General features: G+C 35.7%; 1 protein-coding gene across 1 annotated transcript in view; it reads right to left on the bottom strand.

The window, feature by feature from the left end:
• Nucleotides 1–16,345, bottom strand: part of map3k22 (mitogen-activated protein kinase kinase kinase 22) — a 59,656-nt gene that overhangs the window by 35,428 nt on the left and 7,883 nt on the right. Inside the window, exons 2-3 of the mRNA XM_059524626.1 lie at nucleotides 12,035–12,118; nucleotides 11,029–11,073 (exon numbers count right to left, since the gene is read on the bottom strand). Of these exons, the coding sequence (XP_059380609.1) occupies nucleotides 11,029–11,073; nucleotides 12,035–12,053 (64 nt within the window). The 5' untranslated portion in view covers nucleotides 12,054–12,118. The remainder of the gene's footprint in view (nucleotides 1–11,028; nucleotides 11,074–12,034; nucleotides 12,119–16,345) is intronic.

Raw genomic sequence — 16,345 nt, forward strand, 5'->3', positions numbered from 1 at the left:
GCTCAACAACACCTGCAGGTACAAAAGAAAAAAAAACATTCAACTCTTCTAAGGGGCTGTTTACACGATAACGTTTTAGGCCAAAAGCTGGAAACTTTTTATGCGTTTACATGACAACATCGTTTTGGGGACTGAAAACGCATATTTTCGAAATGGGTTAAAAAAGTGCACGTTTTTGAAAACGCCACCGTTATCTTTTCCGTGTAAACATCCAAAACGGGAATCTTTGAAAATGGTGACGTCATGCATGTGTGTAGTGCGTGTTAGGTTTTTAGAGATGCGCAGTATGTGTCAATTTTAAAGGCAAGCGCGAACAAACATTCACAACAATGGAAGAGTACATGGTACTGTTGCTAATGCTCAAGAGTTTGTTAACGCTTCTTCAGCAAAGTGTGGATTTACTTCACCAATATTACAACCAACAGTGGAGACGCATAATATAAAACATTTAATCATCACTTCCCTACAGGTACTGTTTACCAACAAGGTGAAATGCCAACTACTGGCCTGGCATATGTAATACAGTGTTTTTGGCCATTTTTGCAGAAATGTGTAATGGCAAATCGTTTTGAAAACGTTGTCGTGTATACATGAAACTTTTAAAAAATGCAAGGGAAAAAAAATTCTGCTTTTGAAAACATCATTGTTGTGTCAGTGTAGCCTAAGAGTGTGGTCACTATTATGCATGCAGGCTATTTTTAGAGTATGATTCAAGTAACTTAAAACAGAAAGCATGAGCATAGCGGTGTTGAGGTAAAATAATAATATGTGGCATTATGTTATTTATTAATTTATTAATCTGAGCTAAGATTTTATCGTATAATTTAATGGAACAAATATAATAAGAATGCAGAACACCTCCATCTGCTGCAAGCTTCAGATCTGGTGAATCTGCCATCTGCCCTGTGCAGAAGACATGAGAAACTTCACTAATGCAGTACTGAGTGTGTCATGTTGTACAAAAGGATTGCATAGAATAGAATAGAATGTCCTAGTGTTGTCAAAAGACCCGGTACTTCGGTACCAAGTCGGTACTAAAAAAATGTAAATGTGACGGTACCAGGTTTCTTTAAGTACCGGTAGTACCGAGGTCCCGTTCAAACCCGTTTCATCACTATGATTTCCGCGAAGCAGAAAACGAGGACGGAATCTCAAAATCCAGTCATGAAAATGAAACTTACATTTTAATATGGACAGTCATGGAATTTGTCAAAGTTAGCATAAATTAATCAAATCAAATCTCCATATGGACCAGTATCTGTAAATGTTAAGCCGCAAATGTTGCTTGAAATATGAATCCGTGTTCTGCGCGTCTCTGTGTGAATTAATGAATGGCAGAGACGTGCGGGTTTGTTTACTACATAGACTGAAGCGCATGATGCTTGCATTAATTTCAGCATCTGAGCTTCAGAGTTCTCTCTCCATCAAGCGATCTTTTCAGTTTCTCACACAGAGTCTTACCACGCTGAATCGACACGCTATATGTAAACTATTCTTTATTGTCTTTTCCTGTAATGGAGTTCATTTAGAATTATTCATATTCATTTTTGAACAAGCAGAAGACATACCGGTTTCTCCGGTAGTGGGCGGAGCTAATGCGCAAATGGCAATTTCATTGGCTGGCGCTGATTTAGTATCGTCCCTGTTTTGATTTCAGCAAATCAGTTTGACCGAACGCAGACAACGTGATTAATATTCATGAACCCAGAAGCTCATCAATTCATAGTGCATTGGATATACATTAGTATGATAGTAGAATTAGTAGTAGTATTATCTTTTAATAATAATTACTATGATCTATTACTATTTTTTTTTTACAGAAACCATCAATGACCAAAAATATCTTAAGCATCACCACCAGTCTTAAGTTCAGTTAAAATGACAAATATGCATTCATTAGGCCTAAAAGTTAATTTTTACATAAAGGCATAGTGCTAGAAATATTACTATTATTTTTTTTTTTTAAGTAAAATCACAATATTTCTTCCATGTTTTAATTTTAATAGAAAATCCCTTTACCAGAAATAAAATGTGTTTAAATTTCATAAATTAAAAGACAAATAAAATTTGGGTGAAACTTGTTTACTGTTTTTCATAATTATATAACTTGTAGAAAAACTTTAAACACAATTGTAAATAAGTATAAAGAATGGCATTGGTTTTATTTTTAGTGCTAAAAAGTTTTTTTTTTTAATTAGCATATTTTTGTGTTTTGCTTTGGTACCGAAATTGGTACCGAGAACCGTGGATTTTCACTGGTATCGGTACCGAATACTGAAATTTTGGTACCGTGACAACACTAGAATGTCCCCAAATAAATTAAAATCGAATGAAATTGTGGTGATTCTTAACCTAAGATAACAAAATTCTGGATTACATGTCACACTGATCATGCATTATGCTGGGTTGATTATTAGTCCTGGGTATTTCATACTGTACTTTTGTAAACCCTGAGTTAACATTTTCATTAGCATATTTATGTGTAGTGGTTGACCCCGATATTGTTTTTTTGACAGCCGATGCCATATCTTGGAAAGCAGGGTGGCCGATATCCGAAAAAAATATAAAGATTTTTTATTTTATTTTAATTAATATGTAAGAAATGTGAAATAATTTTACAATGGATTAAAAAATAAATGTGTAAAATAAACATACTTTAGATGACAAAATATTTTTCACAAATAAATAAATATTTAATAAAAATATAATTAAAAAGGAAGTAAACACTGTAACCAACAGGGTACCCATTATTCTGGGAAGTTTGTGGGCACTGGGAATCATATTTTTCAAATAAAGCCAGGGTAGCACTCATTTTACATACAGCACACAGAGAAAATGACATAAATATAACAGTGGAGCACAATTTGAAATCACAAATTTAAAGCATTCAATTCACACAGACTGACCATCACACAGAGAACACGCGATCATGCTGGATAAAAATGCACACTTCACAAGATCTCACAGCTAGATTTGACTAAGTTTGCAAGGTTTGTGAAAATAAAAGTTCATTAGTCATTGAAAGATTTTTTTAGTCATATAAATGCATATTTGCTTAATGCTGATGGCAAATGAGAAAGTATTATAATGTTTTGCCTTTCTATTACTAATAATATAAAAGCAATTGTTATAATACTTTTTGCATACATTAATTCCTTTGTTTAACTGTTATATCTGATTATTAGACAGACTTCGTTCCATATTAGACAGAACTGTTAACGACGACAGCAGAGGTGTCAAGTTACGAGGTACAAATACTTCGTTACATTACTTAAGTAGAAATTTGGAGTATCTATACTTTACTTGAGTAGTTATTTTTTAGCCGACTTTTTACTTCTACTCCTTACATTTTCACGCAAGTATCTGTACTTTCTACCCCTTACATTTTAAAAATAGCTTCGTTACTGCTATTTCATTTTGGCTTGTTTTCATTCCGGCTTGTCATCATTCAAAAAAAAAAAAAAAACTATCCAGACAAATCGCGCCATCCGGATGGAGTGAATTTGATTGTGGTTGGATGAGAAGTATAAACAGATACCATTCCGACACCCTATTGGTTTGTACGCGATCCATCCAGAGGCGGCCTTACCTATGTTTCACCCATTTCAATTGAAACGGGCCCCGCCCTCCAAGGGGGCCCCCAACAGAACAGGAAAATCCCATTCATTTTCTCCCTAGGATATTGATTTTTAGACATAATGTCTAAAGTGGTCTCCAACACGTCGCTCGCGAGAGTAGCTCGTGACCTGATTGGAGGTAGCTCGAGGGCCGTTCAATATCGCGTCTTTTGCACGCTCAAGTTCATTATTTCAAATAATTGAAGCGACGCGCTCATTTTTTTCCAGGCGCAACAAGTCAACATGAAGGATGGGGGTGCACCCAAACTACGGGTGTTTTTTCTAAATAAATCTTCTAGCAGAGCTACAGCAAAGCGTTTTTCGGTGGTGGAAATCCATTAGCTATTAAAACTTCTCTGTCATTGTGGAGAGCGCATGGTGCATAGCAACGACAGACGCCACGGGAACCGAATTTTACTATTAATAATAAAAGATAAGCTAATAATGTGCATTGTAAATGTCAGTATTTTGTCTTTTTTTAAATCATTCTTTCTATAAAAATGATTTAAAGGCTGAAATATGCGAGGTTTATCTTTTTATAAAAACTTTTTTGTCAAAACTTTATTTGAACGTGTACATGTTAGATAACATGTTGCAAGACACTCCTTTCAAATTTGGCCATCATTTTTAATGTTACTATTTTAATGTTCATGTAAACAAAAAGTGCATATTGATGGTAAGTTTATTTGTTATTTGGTTTTCTACATAAAACTTGGTGAATTGATTTTATTGTGTAGTATTAGTACTTTTTGAACAGGATTATGTGATAACCATGCTCATTTTGGTCACTATAATCATGAAATTACATTTTCATACCATTTTATCTCTAGTTATGATGCACTATAAAATCAACAATAATTATGTGTTTTTACAGTATAATATTTTGATTTATATAGCCTATGTCAATTAAGGGGGACATATATAGGCCTACAATAACTCTTTTAGGTCTAAAACAGTTAGCATAGTTGTTAATATGAGAGTTATGAGACATTATTTAAGAGATTTAATTATTGCATGAGTAGCTCTCGGCCACTTTCATTTTTAAAAAGTAGCTCTCAAATGATCTTCTAAAATGAGTGAGCCACAAATCCGTGAGTACATTTTACAAACCCGTGGGAACGGATTGCGAAAGCGTGGGCACGGTTTATGAATTTGTGGGTACAGATTTCAGAAACTGCAGGCACTGTTTACAAATCTGAGAGCGCGGGTTAGAAACTCGTGGGTACGGTTTATTAATCCGTGGGCACGATTTGTTAAACCGAGGGAACAGTTTGAGAATTCGTGAGTACGGTTTAGGGCGCATGGATTGCCAAAACCGTCGTCACGGATTTTTTTTAAATTATTTTTAATTACACAGGTGACTTCCCGGGCTCCGTAATACGGCAAGTTGAGGGGATGTTTGAGCTGTTTTTTTTTTTTTTTAAGTCAGCCCAGACAGCTGAAAATATAGCTACTGCGCAAATCAAATAAGCAGTGATGTTGCCCTGCGTGAAAGGGCGAGGCTTATTCCAACGTAAAACGCTGTATTGTATATAGTTTGTATAAAGCTGCCTTTTAATGAAGCTGAAAGTGCGAGTAATAAAATAATATGATGCAAACCAACAGGAATCCTTGCTTTTTCTGCTCTATTATGTTTACATTTTATGTGGGCAGGGCCCCATATTAGTTATTGAAACGGGCCCCCAGATGCTTAAGGCCGCCCCTGGATCCATCGCACCTGCACATGACACAAATCACGTCACACTCCAGCCAGGACATAGCCAGTTTTGGGTTAGTTTATCAAAAAATATATTTCTTAAAAGTAAGGTTGGAAATGGAACCGGTATGCACCTTACTGAATAAGAGGAAGCAGATTTCGGTGCCTTTTAAATGCCTGAGCGATCGATTGAAATGTTTGTCCTGGTTCTCCGAAATGTACACAAGAAGCACGGGCATCGCTAGGCTTTTTTAGCCGGGCTGTAGCATTTAGCTCCATAAACTGTATACAAATTTGTGATCGCCTCAGAGTCAGTCCCCTTAAGTTTCATATGAAACCGGCGTCAGACCGGTCTCCTCTCCGTCTTTCAGCGCGCTCTTCAATCCGCAGACCGCGGCGGAGCAGCGCGAGCGGAAACAAACACAGAGGACACAAGGTATGTGTTTATCGAAAGATTGTTAGAATATCCGTATCTGTGCAGTTCTTTGTCATAAATACAGTTTACAAAAGGTCACGAGGGAGCAGTCGGTTTCTCATCTTCTGTAAAGTTTTCGCTGCGTTCACCGCTCATCACTAAACAGCTGTTTCCTCCAGCAAAAATCTAGCCCTTAACACATATGAACGAACACTTACACTTATTTAAATATACTTAATTTAATCGTACGTACTTTATACATACACCAGCTACTGTGCAAAAGTCTTGGGCACGTTAGTATTTTCAGTAAAGAATGGTGTTCGGCCAGTTATTTATATACTTTGCTGTTTCAGTATAAAATATCTGTTTAAATTTCCAAACATTCATTTCGCCGTTGTCAGACTGCTTGTGCATTCAAAATCGCACTAGATTATTAATAAAATTAATGGCAAACTGATATTTCCTACTGACACACTACAGCATATATATAAATAACTGTCTTAAAACCCTTTTTTGGGGTGAAAATACTAATGTGCCTTAGACTTTTGCACAGTACTCTACTTTACAAACGACTGTTGCTACTTTATAAAGAATGAGCATACAGTCATTCACAGAATGGATTAAAGACAGTGACAGACAGCACTCATCTTAACTAAATATCAGAGTGAGTGACAGAGATACAGTCGAAACATTATGTGTGGTTTTTGTATTAAGTAATGACCCAGATTATGAAATACATTTATTAGCCTTAGATTAAGGATAACTTGGGAAATAAGAGCATCCAAAGTGAAAGCTATGTATTTATTTTAAATATTTGTAATGTTCTTTAATGTTATCCATAGTTTTTTTGTGGGTCTTTTTTTTTAAAGTATCGGTTCAGGCACCGTTTAGGCGCCGGTACCGTTTTAAAAGTATCGAAATGGCACTGGATTATTTCTCACTGGCTCATTTACCAAATGGGTGATTTCTCTTCGTCCTCCACAAATTAAGCTACTGTAGGTAGTTCGGTAGCGAGACGTTTTAATAAATTATCGTTTGCGATTGACGACGCGATTGACAATGTTGTGATAAGTAGGCTGTACCAACTTTGTAACTCGTTACCCCCCCCCCCCCCACACACACACACGCATACTGGACATAGCAAATACAGGAAGCTATCAATCAAGAAGGTATCAGGATTATGAGTTATTTTTTCATTTTTAGTTTTTGATTAATCACTTGGATTAATCATTCACTTTGACAGCACTATAATCTTTCTTGTATATAGACAACCATACAAGGCTAATTGTTTTTTAGCCTCCACCAATGTTTTTGTCCATTGCCCTCGCAAATTCCTGCAGCTAAACTTGGATGTACACTTACATTCCATTAAAGGTTATTGATGACATGCCTCTGAAGTTTGACTTTTTGCACCATAACAATACTTATAGGCAACTATAGGGTGACCATATGAGCCATTTTCCCAGGACACGTCCTTACCAGGATTTTTATATTGTCTAAAATATCCAGATTTTGGCTGTTTGTGCTTTGCAGATCGATCATTGTATGGCATTCATAAGTGTCATACAATGATTGGTGCGCAGCGATGCTTCAAGTTGAATGAACGAACAAACACCTAACATGTACGTGTATTTGCATTACTCTGATCGTTCTCTGTAGATCTCACCTTATCACACGCCACGACTGGTTGATTATGTAACATACCTGCATGTTATTGGTCAAACTACTTTGGATGTTTTAGGCAATATAGAAATTCTGGCAAGGACGCGTCCTGGGAAAATGGCTCATATGGTCACCCTAGGCAACTAGTCATCATATCTCTAGTTCTTTAATGTATTTGCATTGTACTAAAGTACGTTCATTTTCAATGGGCATATGCGGCTGAAACAGGTAGCCTAGTGCATCCCAAATTTTTCAACATGAACTTTTTAATATAACATTATAGTCATTATGGCCTATGGCTTTTAGAATAATGTTTTTTTGAGGAGGTGGGGTAGTGCACAATAGGCCCCTGTGGCGCGGCCTAAGCTTTTGTTCTAAATGGCATTTTTTTCCCTTACATTACTTTTACTTTTATACTTGTTAAGTAGTTTTTTAAACCAGTACTTTTACACTTTTACTTGAGTAAAAAGCTTGAGTTGATACTTCAACTTCTACAAAAGTCTTTTTAAACCCTAGTATCTATACTTCTACTTAAGTAATGAATGTCAATACTTTTGACACCACTGGACGACAGTGAACAAGAGAGAGAGTGTGAGCACTGTGTGCTCAGGTGCTGCCTTTCTCAGCGCCGTCAAAATAAAAGTCCCGCCTCAAACATATCGGCCAAGCATAAAAATGTATCGGCCTTGGCGATATATTGGTCAACCACTATTTATGAGGTTTATAACACTGAAAAATTCAGATCATAACCTGTTTTAATAACTGTGAAGAAATCCAACAAACATAATCGTAATCAAATCAAACAGAAAACAAGACTAGACTAGAATAAAATAGAATTTTATATTTGTTATACTTTTTATAGCTACAATTGTTAACCCAATATCATTCTTTACCCTGAAAAACAATCCTTGATTATCATGTTTCAAATTTCACAGTGTTCATATATGTGCATAAGTCAAGTTTTGAGATTTTATACCATACTTTTGAGGTTAATAACACTTAATGGACAGCTCATCATAACTGCTTTTCCATTTGTGGAAATGCCGCAAATACAGTACAATCTTAATTTAATTAATCTAATAGAAATAGAAAATAATAAAATATAATCTGATTAGAGCATAACCAAAATAAATAGAATCTTAATTAAATTTCATAGAATCTAATCAAATAACACAGAACAGAGAAGAATGAATAGAATCGTATCAAATCAAATCATCTTGAATAGAAAGTAACTGAAAATAATGTGAATTCATCAAAGAGAGTCTTTACTGAACTGAATAGAATCTTCAAATAGAATTGTTGTGAACGGAATGTAATTGACTAGAATGTAAGTTAACTGAACCGCATCTTTACTAAACTGAATAGAATATTAATTCAATTTCATAGAATCTAATCAAGTAAAACAGAAGTCTTTACTAAACTGAAAAGAATCTTGAATAGAATTTACTAGAACAGACTTTAACTGAATCAAACAGAATCTTGATTAAACCAAATAGAATCTAGTTAAATAAAATTTAACAGAACAGAATATATCGGAAGCACAAAAAGCTCTGCTAGCGCTTATGTGTTTGTGGTTTGAGCTTTTGTATCATCTGTAAACAGTGGAAAGAGGTGCTCTGGCTGGAATGACGCAATTGTAAGAGGATCGTCGTCCCTCTTTTACTTCATACTGATGTGAAGATAAGATGAGTCACTGCGATAACACCATGGCAGTCTGCTGTCTGCTGAGTGTCAATGTTTCCATTATATTTCTCAGAGAACACTGACTTGACATGATGACAGATGATCATGTCAAGAAGATGAAAAGGAACAAAAGTACAAACATAGTTTAAAGGAAGTGAGCAGGAGAAAAGCGATGTGAGGCCAGCTGTGGGAGAAAAACACATCTATCTAAACATTTAAAACAACCATACAACACAGCCCAGAAGTGCATACCAATGACATCACTCATCCACAAACACATATACTTTGTACACAAACCACAGACACTAAAACGAGCCAAAGTCTCTCTACCAAAGCTTCCCACGAACACCACCATAAAGAACTACACATGCAACTGTAAATATAAACTCACAATCTTTTGTTTGTATTAATACTGACAGGTTTTAAATGTAATGTTACTTCTTCTGTCTTTGACATCATGAATCAAGAGCACATGTGGAAAAGGTTTCTTCGAATGTGATGTGATCAGAGCTGAAGTCAATGAAGAAACAGGGGATTTCCCCAGCGCTGCAGCACACATCACCACTAAAGCATTCAACAAGATTAGAGCAACACGCGCTCCACTGTCTAATACCAAAATACCCCACGTGTCCCTGCCTGTTTTGTACAAAAGCAGAAACTCAGATAACCAGGTGTAATCTCTTAACTTTGGATCATATTTTACCCTGAAATCCACAAGATAAGCAAATAATCAAACCAAAGAAATTATTTGCATAAAGAAACAATTGCAGTTTTACAGTAATTTAATAAAATTTAAAGGGACAGTTCACCCGAAAATTGAAAATTTTGTATATCATTTACTCACTCTCGATTTGCTTCAAACATTTATGATTTTCTTGCTTCTGTTGAACACAAAAAATATATTTTGAAGGATGCTGTTGGTAACTAAACTGTTAGTATATTGTTCCTTTCTTTGAAAGTCAGTAGCTGCCAGAAATGGTTTGTTTACCAACATTCTTCTAAATATAAATAAATTCAAATTTGTGCATTTAGCAGACGCTTTTATCCAAAGCGATTTACAGTGCATTAAGGCTATCAATTTTTACCTATCATGTGTTCCCGGGGAATCGAACCCCCAACCTTGTGCTTGATAGCGCAGTGCTCTACCAATTGAGCTACAGGAACACAATATCACCTTTGGTCCAAACAATCAAACAAAAAAAATGATACAGGTTTGGAACAACTTGAGGAATGAATAAAAGATGACAGATGTCATGTAATTATCCAGAACTATCCAAAATCTGCCCCATTCTTACCCAAATATGTCAAGATGATTCAGTTTATGTTTCGTCTGTAATTCTCATTATCTTTCAATTATAATTCTCATTACTGTAATGAAAAATCACCCAATCTGAATACAACTTCTTTTTGTTTTACATTTAAATATGCATGTTAAATGACAGCATAACAAATACTAGTCATATTTAAATACTTTAACATTTAAGTAATATATCATTCTTTTTTCTGCATTATGGTAATGATAATGAGATTATAGTACATGAATTGATGGTTAAAGTTCTTAGCTGGCATGAAAATGATGCCACAATGCAAAACATCCCAAAGCAGGCTTCATGTTCTTTATGCAAATACATATATCTTTTGTTTTCATTTGGAGGTGATATATGACCACACGTGTTTTTGACAGGCTTCGTAAGACCCGCCTTGTACAGTTGTGCCCTATTGAAACAGAGTTCATGTTTAGCGAGAGAATAATGCAGATGATGTAACAGTTTCAGGGGTGTGTTTTCTATTTGCTTTTTGCTGTGGTAACTGTGCCACCATCTCATTATCATGACCTCTGTAGACAAGGTCACCACCGCACACTACACATTGACGCCGACACTTCTTTGGAATCCTCAGTTTTCTGTAGTAAACACATTAATGCATATAAAACAAGTGTAAAAAAAATGACAAACCTTGTGAGTTCTTGTGCTGTCCAGGTCCATTTTGGAGACCGCCATCTGTCAAAACAGCCACAGAGTCAAGAATATTCAAATGACAGGAGTACATTTCAATTAATCACACAGTCACAATTTGGCAAACAGTTTGTATGAAATTTTTATCACATAGATGTGTTGTTCAAGTATTAATGTGATCTGACTATTATTTTTCAATGACAAGCATGCAATCCGTTGTTGTGAACTGTGCCATTGAAAACAAACCCACACTCACTAATAAACTTCACCTGAATGTAATCCTCAGTAATAAATGACACCATAGCCAGTGTTATCATACAACAACAATAACAATGCAACATTTCCTCAGGATTTAGTTGCGCTTCTCTTTGCTCTCATAATGAGGTGTACATTAAAAGCGCTCTGGCATGTTGCAAAGTCAATTATGTGGAACTAAGCGACACAATCACCTTTGATGATGTAAGTTTCAGCGCTGTGAGGTCAGTATTAACCTGTCAGTTTCTACCATGAGTAAATTTGACAGTGCAGTGCTGTTTAATGTACCCATTACATCACAATATATCAGACAAACTGTTAAAAATCGACATTTTTAAAGGTGTAAATCATTTTACTTCATTTTCTTTACCATAATGTTACAATGAAATGAACACACGGGGGAATCTTTCAATAATTTCACTACTATGGTTAAAACAGATGTTGAATTTTTACCATGTCCCCCAGTGCAGTGCACAAACGTTTAAAAAACGGAGAAACAGGCAATTTATGTAGAAATATTCTTTTGATGTTTAACGTCTGTGAGAACTGCTGAGGCGTTTTAACACAACAGAGCTTTAAAAACAAATGATCCCAAGATGGGCCAAGTTAGGAATATGTTTAAACATGTTTCTATAGCTGTGTCTCTTTTTTTTTCCGCTGTGCTCTGAGGAACTGTTTACAGGAAGTGTGTACGCTATGAAGGGGAAGAGGCCTGTGTGTGAGACCAGGAGAGAGAGAGAAGACAGCTTACCCATGTTTACTGTCATCATCCGGAAGTGACCCTAGTGAACTCGAGCGGAGCGCTCGACTCCTTTCATCAGAGAAAATCTCCACTCTGCAAACACAACATAAACAGAGTGAATTAGTAAATTTGAGACATAATTAACTTGAAGTACTAACAAACAGACGAAAATGGTAATAACAGAGATCCAAAAACCCCCTACATGCCTCTGCCAATGCTGCAACATCACAGAGGATTTACATAACATTCATGGTTCAGTGTGTCTCCACCCAATTGCAAAATTTACAGAAAATGACTGTCAGGTTCAATGACAATGATGATGCTTGTTTTTTTTGTGCTATATAAAAATACATTAAGAATACAGTTCTCTTCTATTATGAGCATGTTTTTATCTTTTCTGTAATAAAATTACAGAAGATTACAGTTACAATTATGGTTCTGTTCTGATATAACTGTTCTGATATAACAATGGAAAAATATAATTATTAAGAAAGAAATGCCTCAAAAATTGTTTAAGTAGTATAATTTTAAATAATATAGTTATATTTCTTCTATTCTTATTCTTATTATCTTAAATTATTATAGCAATTATTATTTTTAAATTACAACTATACTTATTTTTATTTAAAATATATTTTTCCAATAAACAGCGAAAAATGTGCTCGATAGGACCTCTGCAAATATTACAAATATTATAAATGTGTGTATGTGTGTGTGTGTGTGTGTGTGTGTGTGTGTATATATATATACACACACACATACATTTTATTATTATTTTATTTATATTATTAATTATATATTAATTGTATATATTAATAAGATAGTATTAATTATAATTTAAGGTAAAATTATTTAATTATTTAAAATGTATTTTGAAAAAAAAAATATATATATATATATATATATGGTGAACACATATATATAAGGAAAATATGTCTTTCCTTTTACTTTGTGGTTTTAAACCAAATTTTTAATAGTGGATATTCTTATCACTCTTGGACGTCATTGACCCAAGCATTTCTGATTACTTGAATCAGTTATAAAAAAATAAATAAAAAAATAATCTTGGGAAATTTTCACAACAAAATGAAAAAAAAAGAAATGTAAATTCTGAAAAATAATTGTACAATTTAGTTTGATTTTTTGTGACATGACCACTTTAAATAACACATTTGTCGCATTATGTCACACAATGCAGTTCTATTCATAACGGTCCAATGTAAGTAAATCATAACTGGCCACAGACAGTGTGTCCGCCTGCCAACAGCAAACACAGCCATCATCTCCCAGTCTAATTTCATGTCATTCTTCAGATGAGAGGGGCACTCGTGGTGTTGTCTTTGAAGACACAAAGTGCCCTCTTGCCCTTGAGACATTGTTAAGCCACACTGAGCGGGATAAAAGTGGAGGGAACGCTAAAAGGTAGCGACCACGGAGCTCTTTTTTAATGCCAGACAGCGAATCTGTCACCAGCAGCCACAGGCTGATCTGAGAGCAGTTTTTCATATTCTGACACATGAAAGCCAAGACAATGAGGTCTATTTTTTCTCCATTTATAATTGTCAGCTTCACGCAACAATATCGACGAGTCGCCCGGAGATACTGCAGAAAGAAGATCAATTACAGTCGTCAGCAAAGCGAGAAAAAGCCCTGAACTCAAGAGGGTCAAAGTACAAAGTGCCAGCGAAAAGGGTACGAACATTTGCACAGAAAATAGCTATACAAATTGGAGCAATCTGTGCCTGCCTGTAAAAAAAGAGCCAAATATAGCGGTGGTGCTGCGGAGAGGCTGTTTCTCTCTTGATGGCTCTTGTAGTGATTATGTCAAATTACCTAGCTGGAAACGATGAGTCTTGAGTAAACAGCACTTTCTGCTGCTGATGGGATGTGATTTCAAAAGCAGCTGAAGTTCAAAGGAGTTGACATGACAAGCTTTTGTCAAGGGTGTCATATAATATATGTTCAAAAACATCAAGCTGTAAAATATATCAAGTCTTGTAAAACAAGTTCAAGTCTTTCTGTGAATCCTTTTTTTTTAAAATTGTAGTTTTTCTTTAAATTGCGACTGTAAATATCTGACTGTCACGTGTTTATTGTAATTATAAAAATCTGATGGTGATGATACTGCCAAAACATGCAAAAAGACTGCAAATGGCTTAATAGCAGAGGAATGCAGGGTGAACATGTGCCCTATAAGTTTAATTCCAGAAAGCCTTTGATAAAGGACTCTTTTAATAGTGCAAAAAAGAAAAGAGTTAATAGCTTCACAGACATTCTTTTAGGATGATACACAGTTACCAGTTACTACTGGAGTTTGGCTCAGTGGGAATCTAAACTCAGACACACCTCCCGTCTCTTAAAGCGTCTTTTTCTGTCTCTAAGCCTCATTCAATGCTCTTTATTTTTCCCTCTTTGTTTCTGAAGCTTGCATGGTCCCTGAGTTTCTGCAGAAACAGTCAGCGCAAAAAAATGTCCTGGGCTCCTGACAAAAACACAAAAGGGTTTACTGTAAGTTTCCAGAGCTCAAGCCAAGGCGTATGCTCAGTGCACACTAGCAGGGCAGAGCAGCACACAGCGTACAGCACACAAAACACACAAGATCCCAAAGATCTCAGAGGCCATCTGAGGAAGGATACTGGGTGGAAGAACACACAACACAACGCAAATGCAAAAAGTGACACAATTTGTTAATGTGATGATTACAAACTCTTCATTGAGCACTTCATGAAAAACAAAAATGATCCAATGAATCATGAACATACCAAGAATGTGTATAAAAACAAATAAAAGTTTTGATTTTGCATTGACTTTAAGAACTACTGCTTGATAATCAAATGCATAAATGTCTTTATTAATCAACATAATTAATCAATCACTGTGCCAGCATCTGAAAGCATCAACTGTGTCTTCATTTCAATGTAGGAGCACTGCATTGTGGACATCTCTTTAGATTCGAGGGATACATACTGTCACATCTCCAACTTGGCTCCTCAAAATCCATTTAAAAAGGAACACACGCAAACACGCTGACCTTGCGGCTGCTATAAACACATTTAAGCACCGAGGGACTGACGTGCTGCCAAAAAGCAGGTGGCCCTCCAACATGGCGGCGAGCATCGCGCTAAACCCCTCTGCCCTCGCTGCGTCTGGGACCAACCGCCAGCTCTCCAGCCCATCTGCTCACTCACTCCACACAGCACGAGAGCGGCCCGCTTACCCATGCACCCACCACACAACCTGCCATTCATGCCACATGCCAACTCTATAGATCGATCTGACGTTGTCAAACCACCGTTTGCCTGTGCAGCTTGGCTTAGCTCAACAACGTTCCCAGGTTTTTATTTTTTTTTAAAGCCACATCATGTGGGAATTCAAAGAAAGAGCAAATGGGAAACTAAACATTTAGTTTAATGTTGCTAAATTAGTTGCTGTAACATTGCTGTAACAGATTCAGGTTGTCTGACATTCGCTGCTATCTTCAAGGGTGGACTTTTGGCAGGAATGAAGTCGGCTTTCATGATACATTCTCTTCAACATATTGCATCACCCCTCCAAATAAAGTCAAGTCAAGGTGAGCTGGATTGTAGGGAATTTCCTGCTTTTCTATGCATTTAAGGACGGCTCACCAGCTGCAGCTCCTAATGGCCTGTTGAAAGCTTTTTCCCTTTCAGAGAAGTTCAACACATTGATTGTAATCGAACACACAAGCAGCACTAATGTGAAATTGCATCTATTTGTTAAAGGTTCACGGTCTGTTGCAGTGAAACTCAATACTAGCTATACCATGGCCCATGTGCCGTCTTCAACGGAAATATCACAAACATATCTTCTTACAGTGTTAATACTTAAAAGTAAATATATTTTATAGATATTCCATTTAAAATAACTGTTTTCTATTTTTCCTGTAGATTCCAGGATTTACTAATTATTAAAATTAAGCTGTACTTGTTAATGTTATTTAATGAACATTGGCGAACAATAAATAGCTGTATTTGATACTGTAACAAAATGTATTGCTCACTGTTAGTTAATGCATTAAATCCATTTTAACAAATGGAACCTTATTGTAAAGTGTTGCCTGCAATTGTATAACCATATTAAAATATACTGTACAACCATAACACAGATCATACCATGCATAGGAATGCATGATTTATTGATACCATGCTAGGTATTAGCAGATACTTTGTTTTATTGCTTATTTACTTATTTTTACTTTTAGATGAACGCTGCCATCATAAAACACTAAACATTTAATCACACTGTTCAATGTGAATTTTTGCAAACCTCAAAATGAATATGCATATTATAATGTCTAAA

The sequence above is a fragment of the Carassius carassius genome, chromosome 35, assembly GCF_963082965.1.
Source record: "Carassius carassius chromosome 35, fCarCar2.1, whole genome shotgun sequence".
In the NCBI taxonomy this organism is placed as follows: domain Eukaryota; kingdom Metazoa; phylum Chordata; class Actinopteri; order Cypriniformes; family Cyprinidae; genus Carassius; species Carassius carassius.